The 21921-nt window shown below is 37.5% G+C and overlaps 1 protein-coding gene across 13 annotated transcripts; it reads right to left on the reverse strand.

Moving 5' to 3' along the window:
- Nucleotides 1-442: 442 nt before the first annotated feature.
- On the reverse strand, nucleotides 443-18494 carry LOC115443817 (collagen alpha-1(I) chain). 13 transcript variants are annotated; one of them, XM_030169387.2, is made up of 20 exons: nucleotides 18323-18494; nucleotides 15186-15281; nucleotides 11135-11314; nucleotides 10527-10657; nucleotides 9915-10088; nucleotides 9428-9556; nucleotides 8900-9286; nucleotides 8598-8745; nucleotides 7642-8264; nucleotides 7463-7571; nucleotides 7073-7194; nucleotides 6589-6751; nucleotides 6244-6342; nucleotides 5890-6009; nucleotides 5048-5203; nucleotides 3892-4006; nucleotides 3168-3301; nucleotides 2549-2766; nucleotides 1982-2312; nucleotides 443-1909 (listed from the first exon to the last, which is right to left on the reverse strand). In XM_030169387.2, exons 2-20 carry the CDS (start codon nucleotides 15253-15255, stop codon nucleotides 1197-1199), a joined length of 4122 nt encoding a protein of 1373 aa, XP_030025247.2. In that variant the 5' UTR covers nucleotides 15256-15281; nucleotides 18323-18494; the 3' UTR covers nucleotides 443-1196. The 13 variants fall into 13 exon arrangements, with proteins under 13 accessions (XP_030025247.2, XP_030025248.2, XP_030025250.2 ...); XM_030169388.2 differs by having other exon boundaries at nucleotides 15186-15299; XM_030169390.2 differs by having other exon boundaries at nucleotides 15186-15299; nucleotides 18416-18489.
- Nucleotides 18495-21921: the final 3427 nt, after the last annotated feature.

Below are 21921 nucleotides of genomic sequence, written 5' to 3' on the forward strand. Positions count from 1 at the left end.
TTTATCAAAATAGCTTCAGCCTGAATTCGCCAACTCTCATAATTGTCCTTGTTTAAGGGCTCGATGCGGATTGCCGATACATTATTCATTTTTATTTTACTTGAATAATTCGTATGACACCAGAAATGTCACACAAAAATTTTCACTCCTTAGTTACTGGTTTTCTGGGTGAACTGGGCCCATAACCATTGTTGGGCTTCGAGTCGCCCTTGCAGAGTAAGTGTGGAAAGTAAACCAGGTTTTCCGTCGAATAGGAACTTATATTTTCAATAGAGTGAACACATTTGACAACCGTATTAGACTAGCACACATTGCTTAGTAACAGTACATTGTTATTTCATTCCAAATACAATAATTCAAAAGATACATACTGTTACACGGCCAGTTTACATAACATTATTAAAAAGGCTTTGTATTTGGCTATGCAAACCTCAACAAGAAACAGTCATCACGATAACTGATATACCAATTAGTCATACTGGCCGTTGAGCCAAAATAATAATATTTTACTAATAGATTAATCGTACAACTAAATGGACAAAATATATAATAATAAAATTATGTACTTCTGTGTCGTTAAAGTAACCGAACTGCGGAGTCAATATTAATGATTACGTTCAACACAGGGTCGGGCTCCGTTAATTTCAAAATTGACTAGATATCTGTGTGCATAGGAATCGTACATAAAAATAGCTAAGTAAAGGAACCAATACACTGAAATTCTGGCATGTCCGTGTAAAAAACCATCTAAAACTAATTTATTGCCATAAGCAAAAAATTACGTCTAAACTGTACTTTAAATTACGCAGAGTACACGACAACACGTCTAACCTTTGTACAATTTGTACAAACGCATCCACTCTCGCTAACGTAAAAAATCACGTTCAGTCAAGACACCTAGGGGGGAGACCTAACTCGACACTACAGTAAACGTAATAAAATTAACTTCACAACATCGACGAATCTCGCGCGTCATGCGGACCAACCAAATCACTAACAAAATATTCGATTCCCGCGGCCGGCCCGGCCCCGCGCCGGCCGGCACGCTTAAGTACGCTCCAGTCCGCCGGCACCGACACGACGTCGGCTCGGCACCGGCACGGCACCGACACGTCACCTGGCGCTCAGTCCGGCGCGCAGTAGAACGCGGCGCACACGAGGCGAGGCGGCGCCGGCGCTCAGGCCGTGGGCGGGCATCACTTGGGCGGCTGGTACGGCGGGTACGGCTGGTGCGGCTGCGCGCCGCGGCTGCCCGTCGCGTACAGCTGCTGCTGGAAGTTGTGGAACTGCGCCGCGTACGCCGGGTCCTGCGGCGACGGCACCGCGAAACCCTGGCCCTTGAACGCGGGCGCCGGGCCTGGCACTGACGGAGGCAGGGGCTGCGCCGCACCCATGCGCACAGGACCCTTCACACCGCGGAACGCTGCGCCGAAGGATTCCGCCGGCAGCTTGGGCGGCGAGCCGAACCCGCCCGGGTAGTGGTGTGGCATGCGCAGCATGGGAGCACGCATGCCGCCGCGCATGCCCTCTTCCATGCCGCGCGGGAAGTACGCGCCCTTACCCTCCAGCTGCATGGGGTTGGTGACGCGCTGCAGGAACTCCAGGCTGGGAGGCCCGCGGGGACCGGCACTGCACGGCAGCTGCGGCCGCGTTGGCAGGTACTGAATTGTGTTGGGGGCGCTGGGTTTCACCTGCACGTTAGCGCCGTTGAAGGGTGGCATCTTTCCTCCGCCACCCATGCGTGGCCCCAGCATAGCCGCCTCGGGGCCCATCGGCCCCATGGGCCCGCCCATGGGACCGCCACCCATTTTGGGGCTAAGATTCATGTCAGGCGGGAAATCACCGGCGCCCATCATGCTCTCCATGGGCCCTCCCATTCCTGGTCCTCCCATGTTGTCCATGTGGCACCCTATAACGTAAGTGATGCTATTAGAATTTCGTTCCTATTATGACACATTTTTACGAAAATAATCACACTTACCTAATTCATTCATCATCATGTGTGGATGTGAGTGTGGATGCATTCCGTGATGATGCTGCATGTGGTGTGGCGCGGCGCCGAATGGTCCCATGCCCCCCGCGTTAGGTCCCATGGGCCCGGGGCCTGGGCCGCCGCCGCCCACCGTATTAGTAAGCTGCTGTGACATCTGCGCCAGCGAGGAGATGGGGTCGAAGGAAGACGTGGACGTTCCCATGGGTCCATTGGGCCCCTGGTTGGGGTTGATGGGAATGTTGTCGGGCCTGTTCATGCTGCACGGCCCGGGGAACGGACCCGGTAGACTCGTACTGTTCGGCCCGCCAGATAATGTTGTCTATAGAGAAATAAGTAGATATCTCATAAGATTTCATAAAAAATATATATCTCTGTTTTTAATGCATTCATAGCTTCGTCACGTGCGATTATTGCGTGTAAATTACCTAACGAACTTTCGATCCAATACTATAACTATATTACGCGACAGAACAAGCAACATGAGTCATCTCTTAATAGGTATATAAAATAAATCCTCCCAAACTCATTCATGCTAAACCTCTATCTTCAACTGACCTCGTTGTTTCCCGCCATGCTGTCGTCCATGCCGCCGCTGTTGGTGGTGGGCGCGGTGCTGGACGCGACGCTGCAACTGCTTTTCACGCTGGCGCAGGACGCGGCCGAGGACGTCGGCGCGTACGGGCCTTGGTTAAGGTTCGACTCCCGCTGCGGTGTCTTCGACGCGCTGTCTTGACTCGATCGGTTCGATGATGGGCTCGGGCGTGATTTCTCGTCTAGAGAATATAAATGGGTTTAAAACTTACAATTGACAAGATCAGTAGCGTAATAGCCGAGTAACTAACCGCAAATTAACGACAAACGTGTTCGTTACCACCTCATTACACGTACTACTACGTAAATAGGAGTATTAAATATTATACAGTTAGCCATAAAAATAGCTTTACTTCATGGAAATATTATTTTTTCTTTATCTAACAATAAAGTAAACCCACTGAAGTTTATATTAGTGATGAAAAACGTTTATGGATTGGGACACAAAAGTAAGGCGATGTGAAATTTTGAATTTGTTCAGTTACTTTTGTAGCTTGTACTTATAGGTCACTGTTATATTTGTATTCAAACGAGCCCGTTCGATTTAACTAATAAATTTTATTTCAGTTTTAATGAACTTTACCTTGTCCACATTTAGAATTGGCTGCCGACGTGGGCGTCTGTGGATTGTTGAAGCCCGGACTCTGTTCGAGCGAGAACCTTCCCGCTCTCTGCTCTGACAGCGACGAGTGTGGCTCCGGCGTACCCGGCATCATACTGCGCAACAAAAATAGATTATATATTACAGTTTTATATAAATTTTAATTTAAAAGAAAAATCTTCAACAATGTTTCCATTTAACACAGCACTTCTTGGTTTTTCGATTTACTTGGGATTAACATGTATAGACTGCCTGTGAATTGCAACGAGTGCGGAATACTATTGGTGGTGAACCTGCGTGTCAGTCGTTGAGGTGAAGAGGAGAGGAAGTAGTAAAAGTAAATTGTCACCAATATTGGGAAGGCTATGCTACGGTGGTTTAGGCACTTGGAGAGGATGGATGACAGGACACTGACAAAGAGGATACATAAGACGAGTGTGGATGGAAGAGCCGGTAGGGGTCGACCGCACCGAACCCTCGAATGTCAGATATCCGCCATTCTTGGTAAAGGTTAGAGGTACCCTGAAATGGTATGCATGAGAAGATCGATAAAAGTGGAGAAGACGAAAGAAGTGTGCCAGAATCAAAGAAATTGGCAACCAATAGTCTCTACCTACCGATACTAAATAAATCCTTATATCCTTATAAATATCCTAAGAACCATAGTCCAATATAAAATATACCGCAAATAATACCAAACGCTTACCCGGCGGGTGATTTCTGATTGGAGTTCGACTGTGGCGTCTGCCCGCCGCTGTTCGACGGCGGTCCGTTGTCTTTCAATGACGTGTTCGGCTGCTTCTGTATCGTCAACTCTTGACCTTTGCACACAAACACACACATCACATGTCTTATACATACATAATATAGCGAAACGAGCTGTTTGTAAGGTTGATGCCAATCTTTATGGCCAGTCAGAAGTTTCAGTACTCTGAAACTTGGATATTTCCTCTCCTAAGCCATCACTAAATTGAAACGGAGTGGAGATACCCTATTTGTGAAAAACAAAAAGAAAATAATATTATTTCAGATTAGAGTACCCTTTGGTAAGCGGGCATTATAAGTGATTATTTGTGACTATCTTCAGACCGGCTATATAAATTGACAGTCTGCACTTCAGTCAAATTGTTGGACGACAAACCAGTAAAAAACTATCCACAAACGACTCGTTTCACTAATTTTTGTGTACAAATAATACAGGATGATAGATCGAATTAGCCATAGAATATGAAATACATTATGTTAGCACATTTTCACCAACCACCACCAAATATTGAAACAAAAAACGTAATGAAAACACACAACTACAAATATGAAAACACATTGCAAGGCATAATATGAATTATAAAACATGTAATTGGAATTTGATTTATTGCTACAATTTGTTTAAATGGGACTCTGAGATGGCAACATTGTTTTTATTCTACATTGCCATCATTTCAAGCGCCGTAATTAAATTTAATGAGTAGTTGCAAATGAATAAGGCATCCCAAACACGTTATAGCAATGATTTATGATATGTAACGAAGCATGATATAGTGTGAAGAGCTGGAAGCGAAATATGAAAAATATTTTTATAAGTGACCTGGGGTTACACAATGTTCTATGAAAATGCATCTTTTACATGAATTAACTATAAAATAGTATTTAATTTATACACACAAACTGCAATGCATATTGTAAAATTTTATTTGAAACATCTTTCACTTAAAATAACATACCTGTGGAATGTTTGTCCTGGGTCGAATATGACCCAAACGTATATAATCATTACTAACAGAAAAATACCCTCTGAATTGTTATGGTGTAACCCCAGCGTCGCGTCGTAAGCGTGTCCTTTACATGTGTGTGAGGCTAGTTACCTTCGAACTGGTTGAGATACGATATTTGTTGCGGCGACGGCACCGGCATCAGACTGGGTTCCTTGCCGTGGCCGCCCTGTTGGTTCTTCTGTTGTTGCGCCGCCAAACATTGCAGTGTACGAACAAACACACCCTCGTCCAGTTTCTCTAATATCTCTTTGTGCCCAATGTTTGATCCAATCATACGCGACATGTTATTCACGTTCCGGGTATCGGGTATTTTTTTAATGTTATTTCGTTGTTATTTCATCACACGTTGGGATTTGAAGCGTCAAGCGTTTTGCGGGGGAGGGGTGGGAAAACAAAAAATACGCATTACAACTACAGAAAAAATAATTAAAAATATAATAAAGTGAACAATGGTATGTTCAAACGTTGCGATTTGAAAAATCGAAAAAATAAAATAAAGAAAATTGTTTGTGGTTGGGAAAATGTCTAACACTTAAAACGTTCGTGCATGCTTATCTACTTCTATGGCTTCTTGTTTTAGTAAACCTTTACATGCAATTTTCTAAAACTTACCATCGTTTGAATGTGAATTAAAAGGATGCTTAACATATTTTCATATTTACTGCCATGTTTTATTATAAAAATATGTGACATTCATGAGGTTCCATATGATATGTTATTTTTAATAAAAAGATTTTTTTTGTTCATATTGTAGCTTATTCAAATTTAACAAACCATCCTTTCAATTCAGTCCAATCTGTGATTCTACCATGAGTTTTATCATATTTATAGACGGGTCAAAATTGACCCAAAAATTAGAAACTCATAATAGGTCCACTGACGCTATACAACGTGGTAGTTATGTATTAATTTAGCTAGTAGCCAGTACGAACCTGGCGCGTCCTGCTTGGGCCCCGGCTTGCAGTGCGCGGGGCTGTTGAGGCCGGAGCTGGCGCGCGACGCCTCCGCCGACATCGGCATCTGAACCGACCCGTGTCCTGGCGATTGTGTTGCTGCAAATATACATACACTGTGTAGTTAATGCTTGCTCATTTGAGTCTGTATTTGGTAGCAAAATTGTTAATAACTTCCAAGCTTCGACCATATCTAAAAGAGAGAGTTCTAGTTACTATTACAATTGCTGCAACTCCATCTCTATGAATAATGGTGGAACGCATTTCAACAACAAGCAGTTTGGTTTATTTACTTCTTAGTTAGAATAAGGTTGTTGTCGTTTAAACACTAACCTATAGGCACAGAGGCGGAGCGGTGTAGGGGTGACGCGCCGTAGGGCGGGGGTGGTAAACACCCACCCCTTTCTGAGCACGGCGACTTCACTTGTGTACCTGTAGATAAAATCAAGTATGATTTCAAACATTTATCATATGAAAAACTTGTGAATACATCTAACTACTAAGTATAATTTGGGTATTTTTCTAGGAATAAAGGGGCCCTTACAAGTAGTACTTGTGGAAATTTCATTTCAAACATAATAATTCAGTAGTTTTAGATACTTCGGAAATAAAAAGTCCACCCTAATAGAAATTTCAGCTATATACTGAATGATGAATGGTGATTGATATATCACTTACTCAAATCAGTGTCCATAGACTTGGGGTCATCAAAGAACTGGTGGTGTAATTTCTGCCAGTCGATGTCTGCACCGGCCGGGCTCTTGGGGCTGCGCATGCCTCCCTTGTGGCCCACACCCATTCCCACGCCTGGGCCAAGTCCACCTGGGTCGCCCGGACCCATCTGGCCATTAAAATAGATTAGTAGGTATAATTGGAAAAAAATATCTACTATTATGTGCATATGGTAAGGGAAAGTTGTAAAGTGGTGCCCTTGTTCCGTGAGATGTCGCTATTTTAAATTAACTGATGAATAATCAACGATGAAATACACGCACTAAAATAATTATTATCTCCGACCGAGTATTTTCAACATAGCGTCAATTGATAGAGAACATCAGGTAATTTTAACTACATAATATATCGAATACTCGTTTGTAAATACGCGACAATAAGACTCAAAATTGGTAAGGGTTAATAGGTTGGATGCGCAGGAGTTACTCACATTCCTGCCGCGTCCGTATTCATCGCACATGGGTCCGTTGACGGGCATGCCGTGGTGCTCGGGCCCGCAGTCGCCGTGCCCCACCATGCCACCCATCATACTACCGTCCATCATTATACCACCTGTAAGAGAGTCATATGTTGCTTACTTAGTTGTGACTATTTAATCTTAGAAAAATATGTATTAAAGCAAGTTAGAGTGACATTGTATGCTATTTAACAAGCCATGAGTAGCTGAAATCTATAGTTAATCGTTAGTTGTAATCAATGTCAGAATTTGAGTTTAATAATTGAGTTTGTATCTTAAATAATAGGCCAGTTTATCCAGTAAAAGAGCAGTTCCTAAAGATTTCTGTTTTATTGAAAAACTATGAAGAAAATCAATGTTTACCGTTCATAGCATTGAGATTAGGCCCCGGCATCATCCTAGGTCCCATGTGTGGCCCACCCATCATGCATGGTTTAGGTCCTCCCATTCCACCCATGGGGTTTGGCATACGCTAAAAATAAAAAAATCATGAATATCTTAATTTATGGCAACATAAAATAATTAGATAAGATAGTGTTTACCCCCATAGGACCACCGCATCCTCTTCCCATGTGCATGTCCGCGCACATCCCGCCTTTCATATCTGGACCACCACAAGCACTCCGGATTCCTTTCATTCCACAGGGCCCCATAGGTCCCATAGGCCCATTTGGACCCATTCCACCCATCATCGGTCCATTGGGGCCCATCATACCGTTAGGACCCATAGAGCCGTGACCCATACCCATTCCACCTGGCCCGCCCATTCCTCCCATAGGACCACCGGGTCCCATTGGGCCTCCCATAGGTCCGTTGGGTCCCATTGGTCCACCCATTGGCCCGTTCGGTCCCATAGGCCCGGCCATTGTGCAACTGGGTCCAGAGTTCATGCTGTTGGGCATGGACACCATGGGTCCGTTAGGGCCCGAGCCCATGGGTCCATTTGGACCCATGCCGGACATGGGCGGGAAAGGCATGTTCATGCCGGCGGTGGAGTTAGGCGGGTTGATGTCGTTGGGCGGCTGCGAGCCGTCGGGGCCCTGACCCGGGTTGCTGCCGCCGCTCTCCGGGAACAGCATCTGTTGCATCTTGCGGATGGTCGCGAGTTGCTCTTCACGGTGCGCGCGTTGTTGCGGCGTCAAATTCTCGTCGGGAATTTTGACACCTGCTCAAACATATTTGACAATTAAATACATAAAGAGGTAATGAAACTATTGTACTAGTATGCATATTAGCGTTCATGAGATATTGACGTCTATATAATACGAATTAACAATGATAATGACATATTGTACCAAGTACTTAAACATATAGGGATTCAATGTCTTAAAATTATGTTTGTATTGAGTAATGACTTTTTATGTCCCTCAAATCTTAAGATCGTGTATAGTTAACAAATGGACTAAGAAAATTATTTATAAAACAATAAAGCGGTAACTTTACTACCATAAATAATCAAACCCTATCGAATTTATTAAGTATCTATAATTTTGTTCACCTTTCGGTCCGCCCTGACAGGCCTGGTCGCCCGAGCTGTCGTTGGCGGCGCTGGCGGGCGCGTCGGACTGCGATCCGGCAGCTTCGGAGCACGCGGGCAGCTGGCCCGGCCCGTTGCCCATGCCGTTCGACATTACAGAGGAGTTTTTCTGTGAAATATGTTTTCGCTTGGTAAACATTTAGTTGTAAATATACGTGTATTTCTAAATTTGCGAAAAATTAATAATGCTAAGTCGTGTGAAAGTTGGCACTCTCAATATACTAAGAAACAAAATATTGGTTACGTAAAAAAAAAAAACTTACGGTGTCCCAGGGCATTTCACCATCAGCACCGAGGCCGTCCATGACACCACAGGACGGGGTGCCCCCTGGAAACCCATCCATCGGACCCATGCCAGGCCCCATCTGACCCATCTGCCCGGGCCCGCCTTTCATCATCATCATTTGATTGCCTGGCCCTCCCATTCTGTTGGGGCCCATCATATTCGGCCCCATATGACCCATACCACCGTGGCCCATTGGCCCCATATTAGGTCCCATTGGGCCACCCATCATGTGTCCCATCTGGTTGGGTCCACCCATCATGTTGGGCCCGCCACGCATTCCACCTCTGTTTTTGGCCATGGCCAGATTGTTTAACCACTGGGCTGGACTTTGTTTGTTGAACTGCCCCATTTTTAATGGGTGTTTCTGCAAAAGAGTAACATTTCGTAAAAAAATATTATTTCAACCACAGCAAAAACATTTTTACATTTTTTTAACTGATTAATATTGTGTAAAGTTCTTTTTTACTGTTCATGTTTTTGTACTGCAAGTACAGTGCACACTCACCTCCAAATATTTCTTAGTGCCAGGCTGAGCACAGTGATAGGCGATGATTGAGTGGTGCTGCCCGGAGATCACAGCCTCCGCGCCCTTGTTCGCCAACAGCGTCGAGAACACGAAGATTTGGCTTTGCTGCTGGGATAACATCCGGATTTATTTGACATTTTGTTTGTTAACATACTATTTAATTCTTAATAATCGTGATGCATCACTTATAGAACTGCTCCTTGTAACTTCTAAATTCTTGCTTTCGAAATTAACGGAATTACAGGTTTTCAGATATAATAACAGCCAGATACTACTTCTTTAAATATACTCAGTATCACAGATTGACTATATCAAAATATTCTACGAAGCTAAAAATCATCTCATATTTCATATCCTAAATCCTGAACATAAAAATCAATACCGTATTATAAAAATAGAACACGTGTTAATTTTCCTCTTACCACCTTCTTTATATTACCCCTAGTTCCATATATGTCAATGTTACCTCCATGCTGCCGGCCTGCTTGCTGATCACGTTGGAGGGCAGGGTCTGCGCCTCGCTGGCGGACATGGGCCCTAAGGACACGCCGGGGCCCATGGGCCCTCCACCGCCGCCCATGCGGCACGAGCCCATGTTCTCCGGACCGCCGTTTGGATTGCGGCAGTTTTGGTTGCCATCCTACAAAATAAGTTATTGATTGGCATTGTTGTAATCCAGTCAAATTTATTTTGATATTTATTGTTTTATACTCTCCAAATTTACATTATGTAACAAACAAAAAAATAACAATATATTTATTTTTAATTAAGTTATAAATTATCAATCTTTTGTGATATTTTTAATGAGAGGCTTTTTGTGTCATTTTAATCCTATATTATAAATGCGAAAGTTTGTGAGGATGGATGTATTGTATGTATGTTTGTTCCTCTTTCATGAAAAAAGTACTGAACATGTGTCATATTGGTTATACATCAAAATAACACATAGGCTCCAGTTTACAATGATTTTGTGTCATAATATACATATCAAGTAAGTCGGAAAAAAAATATCCCGAAAAACTCCTTCACGCGGGCGAAGCCGCGTGCAAAAGCTATATAGTAACAAAAAAATTCTCACCTGTAGATTGCCTGTTGAACCTCTGAGGCCAGTCTGTGGGTCTAATATATCATTCGAGTCTGAAGAGAGCCGCTCTGATTTCAACGAACCTGGCCCCCCAAGTTCACAGGACGGAGATTTTGTTGGGTCACCTGGAATTAAATTTCATTCAAATTATGCAGGAAATGGAATGAACACTTTAGGAGTCTAATAACTTGTTTTTACTATCAACCCATTAGAGGATTGTGAAAATCTAAATAATAATTCCAAGTGTATTATGGTTAAATAGTTGTAGAATTATATAAAAGTACAATATAATATGTTTGTTAAGTTTATCTTATAAATAAGCAGTATCCCATGAATTACGCAAAAGACACAACAAATAAAACAGAAATAAATAAAAATACGCTTAACAACTACATATTAATAAAGACTAAGCTACTTGTAACTAGATTGAGTCCTTATTTACATATTAAAACAGTCACTTGCAAAGTGTTATGTAATTATTCAAGGAATATCTAAAAACGTTGTACAAACGATTTCAAAATACTCAATAGCAATGTAAAAATAAAAATAAAAAAAAACAAAAATCATCCGACCGCTCCAGTCAGATTTGTCTAAGCACTAACTTTTACCATCACTGTCCATCAGCCCGTCTATTTCTGTCTTGATGCCGTCGACGCCCAGCTCCGGTGCCGAATCCTCGGGCTGGCTGTGCGGCTCCATTTTAACCCTGTGAGGCTCTTCTGGTTCCTTCTTCAGCGCCGCCGGGGTCGGCAGCGACGCTGACGGCGGACGCGACCCGTGGCCTAACACACAAGTATTATTTAAAAGGATATTAGGTTTAACGCTCCATAAACCACATAATTTATTTTATAATTAATCCAACCAACAAAATTAAAAAAGGTGGTGTTGGTTTTGCAGCCAACGAAAAAATGATTAAAATAATTTTATTGCATTGTTAATTTAATTTAAATTTATTCCGCGTCCTTGTATGTGTCTCTGGTTTGGACATATTGGTCGATTTACATTTTAACCTAAGTCAACAAATATTTTTTGTGTCTTAAACTGTGCATTTTCTTTTAAATAATAATTACTAGTTATTATTTATCTATCTAATTCCATAATTCATATTTTATAGATAGTTATTGAGACTTGAAGTACAATGATTTACACTAAATATTAGACCATTTGTTTAGAGACATATTCGAACAACAATATTAGACGCGACAAATACAATGTGGTAACAACAGTTTTACTACAGTAGCTTTTATTTACTGTTACTGTACGCTATTAAAATATTTTCCTGTTATAATATTTTCGGTACACGTATATTTACATTCCCGCCATTTTTATACATTCAATAAAAGCATGTTTGTTTTTACAAAGATGTAGAACTTCGACGGTTAAATGGTGCTTGAATATTTGATTGAAATGAGGGCAAATTGGCATAAAATATCGAGGAGTAATACGTTCAATTGCGATATCGGCAGAAAATTCAACGCAAAGGAACACGTGAATTAAAACGAACGCATAATGCGATGTATGATTCTCTCTCTCTTTCTTCCCATACATCCCGCGTGGTGGTGGGGTCACCTTTCAACGTTTTTCTTCATCACTTCCCTCTACCTAAAATCTATTTGGGAACTTGACATTCTCTCATATCCACTACATCTTTCCAACTTGTCTTCGGCCTGCCTTTCGATATTTGGCCGGGGATGGTTAATTGTAGTGCTAAGGTGCCTACGTAATCAAATGTCCATACCATCGCAGCCCATTCTGCATTTTATCTACGATGTTGCGTACGCCTAGGCTACCTCGCACATGCTCGTTGCGAATCCTATCGAGCGAGATAATACCGCACATCCACCTCGGCGTCTTGATCTCGACAATATACTACTATATAATTATTATTCTAATTTATATTTAAACTATTTTAATTGCTGATATATCTATATGTCATATTTTGCTTTTCATTTGGCTCTAAACCAGAATAATTCTACTGAAAATTTTTGCGCGGTGAAAGACTATAACAAGACCAAGAACTAAGATATGTCAGTTTAGCTCAACTAGCATGTCTGAGGTGATTAAACATACTTGTTGCATAGTTTGTGGTCACCATACGAGTATCCAAATTATCTTGGCTATGCGAGCTAAGTTAAACTAAATTAGGTCTAGATCTGCGATCGGAAATATTTTTCTGTTCTATTTATAACTTAAACTCGTAAACACGATAGTGGTATGTGATATAAAACCTAATTATTTCAGCCGCTGAATTGTAGTAGTAAACGTTTAGAGAATTGGTTTACCTAGTTATCAGCCTTTACGTAATATAAACACAAACAGTTTTGACATTATATGAATATGATTAAAAAAACGATATTTGATGAAACCACACGGAAATATTAAACTGAAAGCCATGATCAATATAAAAAAACTTTGTTGTGATACTGATTACGTAAATTGCACTATAAATTAATGTATGTATATGGTATGCAAATGAAGAGCTTGTGTAATTTCTAAAGACACTATATATTCGCCTATTGCGAAGAGTTTTAAAACAAAATGGTAAGCAAATCGTATTATTGCAATTAATTTTTTGTAGAAAACAAACTTAATATTTATTCAAGAATTATTTTAAATAATGACAGTGTTTAAAGTAAAACTCAAATAAAGTACAGTAGAATAGTCAAGGTTGAAAATCTGCGAAATAATTTGCATTATCATAATTATATATCTATTAGGGATATTTGGTATAGGAAGGAGGAAGTAATTAAAATTATAATGAGTTGTTAAAATAACATATGCGTAGATGTAAGAGTGTGGTTTGGGGTTCGGGGGACGAGCGGTTGCCTTCTCCGAGTAATTGCAATAATAATTACCGTTTTTTACGTGAATTGCGCTTAGACGAGTTTTACCGCGCTGTGGTGTTTATAACCTTCCTGCTCAAAATGTTTTTTTTTTAGTGCGTAAGCCGATATAGACACGCAAAGATCTTTTATACATCTTATCTTAATATTCATCATTTTAAGGTTGTCTGGTGTTATTCGCTACTAATATGTTTAAATTTTTTTGGCGTTGCAATGTGCGACATAGCATGCCGTTGCTACCTGGTTAACGGAAACCAGAAATACGTCATCAAGCTGTCAACAGTAAGGGTAACCGGATATCCCTAGGTTGAGATGTGACGCGGAAACGGAAAATGCTAAACTCAAAGTATGTTTACATGACCCCGAATGAGTCTTCGGACATAACAAGCGGTTCATTTTAAGATAAAACGCTACAATATTGTACGCAACATTTTTTTAACCTAGTTTTTACAGACTTCCAGATTTTTGACGCTAACATCTCTGAATAATTTAATTTCGTCAAAATCAATGTGTGCCCCGGTATGGCGATAGGTACGCCCTCTATAACATCTTGGGAAGGAACACATATGGCGAAAAGTAAGTGACCTGTTGCACCTCTGCCTACCCCTTTGAGGGAAGAGGCGAAATGTGCGTTTTTTTCATCAATAACAAATGTTAAGTTTAACACAAGTAGTTGTCAACCTAAGAGATGGTCTACGGAGTTCTTAGTATAGAAGACCGAAGTGTAAAGATAACAAGACATTAACAGGTAATTTTAATTACAATTACCGGGATTACAAGGCTATTACCCGAATTCTAAAGAAGATAAATCAATAATATGCATCAGTGACATACGGATTGACGCTTTCACCACACATAGATACACAGCTATTGTGGATAATGCGAATTAATGTTTATGAACTGTTTTTCGAGTCACGTAAATGATTCGTGGTTTTACGCGCATCGTAAGAATCCGAGAGTAACCTTACATTCAACGTTCAATGACAATATATCTAATTAATTACTGTTTTTTTTTTATAGTTTTCGATAGAATTAATTCATTGCAATGTTTCAATGTGACCAAAATTTTATTTTAAAATATACAATTCCTACATGTGTGTTTTATAATGTAAACTATGTTTGGTTTAAAATGCCAAGGAGATTTCCATTTTTGTTACAATTACATCATCAGTTTTAAGTAAAGAAACTAACCTGGATTTGAATTAAAATATCTTTTTATCCCTTTTGCACGACGCTCCGTTATAGTTATGACGTCATAACACGTCCTTTATCCGTTTTATGATATTTTGTTCTAATACTTTTAGCTTATAATTTTAGTTGTACATTGTAACTTTAAATATTATTAACGATTTTTTTCTTTATGTATATATAATATATTGTGTACCTAATTATTTCGACAATACTACTATTTAACAATCAACCTGTATTTTATTGAGAATATTTTATTAAAAAAAAATATATCGTCGATAGCATTTATTAGCTATTATTTAAGAAAAAAATAAATATTATTAATAACTTATATTGGATTTTTCTTCTCAATCCCAGCTCGGAATTTGGAATTTTACCTGATAAATGGAAATAGGTTCCATATTACTCCCACATTAATCCCTTTGTTATACACGACCAAGAAAATAAAAAGCTGGTTTATGGATGCCACTTTAGGTTATCCGTTTTAAAGATAATATCATCAGTATAAGTCAGTATATCGTCAGTACAAGGAATTAGTTCCATATTTTACTACTACATGGAGCAATTTTATTTTCCGGTTTTGGCTATACGTTTATTTGATGCTGATTATGTAGAAACTTACCAGGCTCAGCAGGGTCGCTGGGCTCGTCCTTCAGGCGGGCGCCTCCGCCCTTCTCCTTCTCCTTGATCATACCCCTGCGTGCCTTCGCCAACTTGACTGCATCACAAAAAACATCTATAAAAAACATTACCCTTGTTTTGGGTTCTGCTGCAATATGGTAATATGAAGTATTCTTAAAAATATTACAATGTTTTATGATGTCTGTGCGATGTGTCTGTGCTAGTGAATAGAGGACATCTGGATTTATGATTTAATTTCTATGCTATAAAATAAAATTATATGATAATCAACATCACATTGTATTCATGGTATGTTGTTTTTAAAATCATACATTTTTTTCTATATTATCATGTACAGTGTGATTACATAGTAAAAGGCCAATGGCAAATTTATCGAACCCCCTAACATAAAAAATCTGTACCTACACGTATAGATTTGTTCCAGAACCTTTTTCCAAAATTTTAGATACCAGAAGTTTCCCTGAAACCTGGGATCTCAGGTATTTTGCATCTTGCCACCCTATGGCTGTGCCACTAATTAACTCATAAGATATAGGAATAACCATTCCTAGTCCAAATTATTATAAAAATGAAGAGATTATTAACACTAGGTTATTTTTTATAATCAATCACATTTTTTTTTATCTTAATCTGTTTATTATTAAACTGAGTAAGAGGATTATGTACTAGTGAATTACTTGGACATATCAAACCTGGTACATAATACTATAAAAATTTACATACTGAGTGATAAGTTGTTATCTGTCTTATTATGTAAATAAACATATCTATGTTACATTCAAAAGCAAGATAAAAACTGCAGTAATCAATTTATCTAGATAGTGCAGGATTTTCACCTATACTATTTTTTATTTCTAATCAATCACACATGATAGGTATTTGTTACGATGTACCTACCTGTATAATTGGATTTTTCAATAATGTGCAAAGTCATTTATCATTTAGAAAAATGTTTTTAAAGGTGTCAGGATTACAGTCATTACGTTACTGTAGGGCTTATTAACACAAAAATATTCTTTCACCTAAGAACTGTAAGTTGAAGTGATTTTTTTCTAGGATTCTTAATTTATTTTACGGCTATTACCATATATTAATGATAATAACAATGTCAAGTACAAAAAATAACAAAATGTTTTGCAGATTCAGATATTTAAAAAAATTCGTCTGAAGTTACATAAATAAAAGGAATTTGAAATTATGAATTTGAAGGGAACAATGAAAATATTAGTTTTTCAAGATTTGCATGAATTCTACTAATGAAAAATCTAAAAGAGTGAATAGAACTTACAATACACATAATTTTATTTAGAAATAAGAAATACAATAAATTAATTTGTAGATGTAGATTAGAAAGTAGTCTTCTAAAGGATTATAGACATCTCATTTTTTTAATATGGGCTATTTATTTGACTAAAATAAGGTAACTTTCTTATCCAAGTATGCTGAACGAAAGTATCTTAGGTTTAAAACATGTCTGGAATTAACATTGGAGCTTGGTCACAAGTTAGAGATAGATTCACAAATTTTGGGAACATGAAATCAAAATGGGTGTATGCATTCACACCTTTAACTTTTTTTTACATAAACAAGTTTAAATGATCTAGATTGTTCATATAGATTTACTAATATTGTGAATAACAAATATTAAGGAATTATGAATTTTTAAATTAAAACCACAGTAAATAATATCTGTAGATAATTGTTGTTATTGTTTTCATTACCAAATAAATTTTCCTTGTTGTGTATATTGCTTATATCTTTTGTGACTTTATATGTTTTGCATCTCCCTGAAGTACTATAACATTTTATTTTATAAAGCTGTTATTTAATACCAAACAAGTAAGCTAAATTTATACAGATATTTTTCAATGATTTTAGCATTTTGCTTTTATACTTTCATAACATTAGCCCCAATTTATATTATTATCTGTATTAATACAAGTAAGGACTTTTACAACAAAAAAAAAAGATCTCATTTCAATTTGAGCGCACATCACATATTGGAATAGTTCGGGAAGATACTCAATAATAGAAATTAAAATACAAATATGAAAATAACAAAAAATTATTATTAATAATATGATATTATGGTTATTATGCTTTTACAAAATTGCTTTAGATTATGATTCTGATTTTTTTTTATTTCACCTTACATAACAAAGAAAATTACAACCGTTCCTACCACAATTTATTTGGTCTACCACGGTATTACTATTTAAAAGCTAAATTAATTTTTTTTTATGTAGAAAAACAATATAATTGCAAGTAAAATATGTATGTTTTATAATGTTTGTAATAAAGGTCACAACATTGTTACTAATGAGGGGTAATTTGTATTGCTCCACGAACAGCATGAAGTTTTGTTTGACAAACTATAAAGGGTTTGTGTGACAAGGGAGTGCATAACTGACCTGGGTTACTGTCATTGACAAATTACTATGTGTTGACACCTGCAATGGAGTGGCGAGCGAGTGCATCCGCGGTACGTCGCCGAACGCAAGTTACGCGAAGTCTACATGTGATCTCCATTCACACCAAAACAACATTATGGTGCATTTGTATACATACAAGAGTAATACGCGCCGCGGGTGTCGTCACGGGTACAATAATTGGCACATGTCCCACAAATTCACAGTACAGCACTTCATTACAGGAATGTCATTATGCACCAAATGATCGAGACATTATTATAAATAGAGATCGCCAAAACCTTGGCGGTCGGGGACGCCGCAGCCGCTCGGCGCCTTCGCGTCCGCACCTGCCGCACTCGCACCCCTGATCGTTTCCAGATATTCAATTAAAACGAGAATACGCGCCGAATTCCCATAAAAATTCCTGGCTTATTCTCTATACATAAACAATGAGATAAGTCGGGTGTAGACAGGCGCGAGCACACGAAACGCACGTTTGCTATGGCCGATTTATTGCTTTGAGAACGCTGTGTGACCAAGACGTTGCGACAGGAGAAAGCGTCTAACATTATTTTATATCATTCGTGTGATCTAATTAAAGTATAACGATGGGTATGCAGCGAGAAACAAAAAATCGGGATAGCTGACATTTTTGTTTATGGTACATCGACGAGATCCAGAATCCACAAATAGCGAATAAACGTACACGATTACCGCCTCCCGACGGATTCACTAGCACTTGATGACACAAAACACTGTGTTTGTTCACATTTATGTAAGTTTCATCGTCAAAATATACCTGATTTTATTTAATTTCTTTCTATGAGCATTAACACAAATCACCACGCACACACAACACAACATACATATATATGTACAACACTAGCAACGGCCATGATCCGATTATTGTCTCGAGTGTTTGTAAATCGATAATACATCGATTTATTTTATTTGTAAATAATTATTAATATTTTTATAGACTTAATAATTTTAAATACATATTTCATTAAATTGCCCTATAAAATAGTATATATATTTTAATGTTAGGAGATTTCTGAATGTTTACGCATATATAATTTATGCTAATAGATAAAATGTAATTCATTTTACAAACTTCAAAATATCTATTGAATAGAATTATATAATGTTTTTCACAATAATTTTATTTACTTATAATTAAAAAACTGTATGATGAATATGATATATCATTACAATACCGCTTTACAATTATTGTACTTATTACCGTCAAGAGTGTATATGTCATTATAGTTTGTAAAAATGTATTTTTCATGTTTAAAATTAAAATTTGTTGGTGATGTAAGTGTTACACACGAATAAAAGTGAACTAATAAATTATTATCAGTGTAAAATATATTATATAAATGTTACTTAGGCATATCCAAATTTTTAATCCACGGTATACAATTCAAATACATTCTTTATATATTATTAGATGTTGCTTGTGGCTTTGCCTGCGTGAAGCCAATTACCAGAATCAAATTTAGCCCAGGTGTTAATCCAAGAAATGCTCTATCCGTGTGCTCAGTTTCATCCAAATCCTTTCAGCGATTATTGCGTTTACTTCTAACAAACATCCAAACCTCAAAAACATTCGCATTTATAATAATAATTAAGTAATATTAAAGTAATCAGTATTATAATATTAGCAAAGTAAGAAGTAAGTTAACTAACGGTGAAGTCAAAGTCAATTAATGATTTATTAAATTTAATCTTTTTATACCATTATGTTTTATTCATTTTCACGTTTCGATGGGTATCATAGCTATTTTCATGGTACTCTGAGCTACACTTCTCCCTGTGCGATTGGGAGAGTACTTACGAATTATTTTATAATAAGATTTTTTTAAATGAATATTAATGCAATGAATTAATAATATATGAAAAATATTCCGCAGTGAAATTTAAAATTTCAATTATAATTATTCACTCTAGGTTTTATGTTTTTCGACTACTAAATCGATTATGTAAATTCATTTTGTGCATCACTAAGAAAAGGATAAAAAAAACAGGTAAGGAATTCGGATACGCATACGATTAGTAAGAGTTAATTGAAATCTTTGCAATAAATAATTTTGATTAAAGCTTTTGTTATTATTATTTAGCAGGGAAAATAAAAATTAAAAAATATGTTTTTATATGTTGATATAAGTTTTACACATTGTCTTACGAGGCAAGCAATTTAATCATGTTTACTGATGTAAGCCACATATTTTATTAGGTGGCACATACATTAATTTTCCCCATATAAAATAAAACAATTTTAATTTAATTCAATGGAAGAGAAAAATGTTACGTAAATAAAAGTTTTTTGTCGTTGCATAAAATTCACAAATTGAAGACAAATATTCTTGTCTATGACTGATTCACGGTGAAGGGAGGAGGGACTATTCGCTTCGTTGTCGCCCAAATTGTAATTTCATGGTGATTTGTGATAAGATCTTCGTATGTGGATTGAAATAAGTGACGTTATTTGGTGCTTTTGTTGTGTGTAAGTGTTAATTTGTCGTCTTCTCTGTTGCTCGTTCACCGTGAAAGATAACACACCGACCGCTCCCTAGGCGTAGATTCGTACGTCAGTCGCTCCGTATTTTTCATGCCTGTTTGTACTGTATAGCAGCTTTAGTAGGGGGCCACAGTAGTAAAAGCTATTGGAAAGTGCATTCATAGAGGAAATTGATGGTGTAAAAAGTATCCCACGTTCTATTTACGCGAGTGTCGTGACGTGCACTTGCGAAGTTTGTGGCCATTACGGTGAGTCCCTTACATATTGCTATTTACGTGTCGCGATGCCGACAATAATGTTTTATGTGACAATTGATTAGCAGTTTTGTGCTATGAGTAGTACTACACACACCTCCACATAATTTATTCATGGGTCATGAGGTACATTTTACGTACATGTCATACATGAATGCAATTTCTAGTGTTACGTTTCGTGATTTTATCTCATGTAGATGTATCTGGCAGAAGTAAATTGTTATTTAATGTTAATGGGTCTCTGATAATGAAACCATTTGTTATCAATAAAAGGATTACATTGCCCCTAAAGTGTTATAAAACCGTATTACTCTTATTAAGTAATTGTCACATAACTTGAAAACCATGCAATTTATATATTATGGTATATATACTGCAATACAAAATTAGTTTACTGGGAAAAATTCCAATCCATATTCTTTATTTTTTTAGCAAATTATTTCCAGAAAGAAATAGATAATTTGTATTACAGAATATAAAACTAAATTGTATCGTATTTTTATATCAATTATCATAATATTACCAAAGTTAATAAATATGTAAATCGGAAATAAAACACTTAAGTGCTATGGCATTAAGAACAGAGTGAACAAAGATTTTTTAATGAAAATCTATAAGCTTAAAAGTGTATTTTTTATCTTTTACCTTTGATTTTATTTACCTAAAGTTGGGCTATAAGTACTTACTTTATGTAATATAATATTATTTAATAATATATTTCATGTAGCCTTAATGTATGGCACTATACAATATAAATCTATAATGATTTATTATAAATTTTATCATATATTTATCAATACTTATAAATCAGTTGAATTCAAATATGTCCTGAAATAGCCATAGCCTAAATAATCCAATAGTAAACTGGTTTTAAACCACAAATCCCTGAACAGATTTTGATGATATTTGGCATATAGATATGCCTTGTCCAGGATTACTATAAATAATCTACTTTTTATTCTTTAAAAGCACACAGCAGGACTTTTATGCCTCCTGGGTACAAGATAGTTCCTGGAAACAATAATTTTATCACCTCTTGCGTCTAACTTCAGTAGCCTTCTTTGCCTGGACATACTGTAACAAGGGCAAAAATTAATAATGAAATGGAAAATAATCAGAAATATGTTCTCCACAAAAGATTTATTGACTATGCAAAATATCTATTTCATACAAGAAATATATGAAATGGGGTGTTGCTAGCAGCTTTGCTCGTGAAAATCCTTTCCAGAATAAGTAATTCTGTGTACTTGTTGAGGATATAGTAGCCTACGTCCTTATGGTTAAATTTTATACCATAGCTTTGTTTTTCAATATTGGTCCTATAGCTTAGCAATGAGAGCATAACATATAGAGTTGTTTTTTTTTCATACCACTAAGGCAAATTTACCCCACTGAATCCGATGGTAAGTGGCGAGGAGTCCAATAGAATGTCAACAGATAAGAGATGATAACCCCCTGACAGTCAACAAATTGTGCCATGCTGTTGGAACCAAATATACAGGGTGATCCCGGAATGCAACTCACCTA

Source organism: Manduca sexta, chromosome 3 (genome assembly GCF_014839805.1).
Source record: "Manduca sexta isolate Smith_Timp_Sample1 chromosome 3, JHU_Msex_v1.0, whole genome shotgun sequence".
Classification (NCBI taxonomy): Eukaryota; Metazoa; Arthropoda; class Insecta; order Lepidoptera; family Sphingidae; genus Manduca; species Manduca sexta.

Bases quoted from the DNA above. Each gene is read 5' to 3' on its own strand.
- LOC115443817 (XM_030169384.2), bottom strand. The intron at 7,572-7,641 runs GTAAACACTATC...TTTTATTTTTAG, and splicing joins GATGCGGTGGTCCTATGGGG to CGTATGCCAAACCCCATGGG. The intron at 6,343-6,588 runs GTAAGTGATATA...TTTTATCTACAG, and splicing joins GTCTATGGACACTGATTTGA to GTACACAAGTGAAGTCGCCG.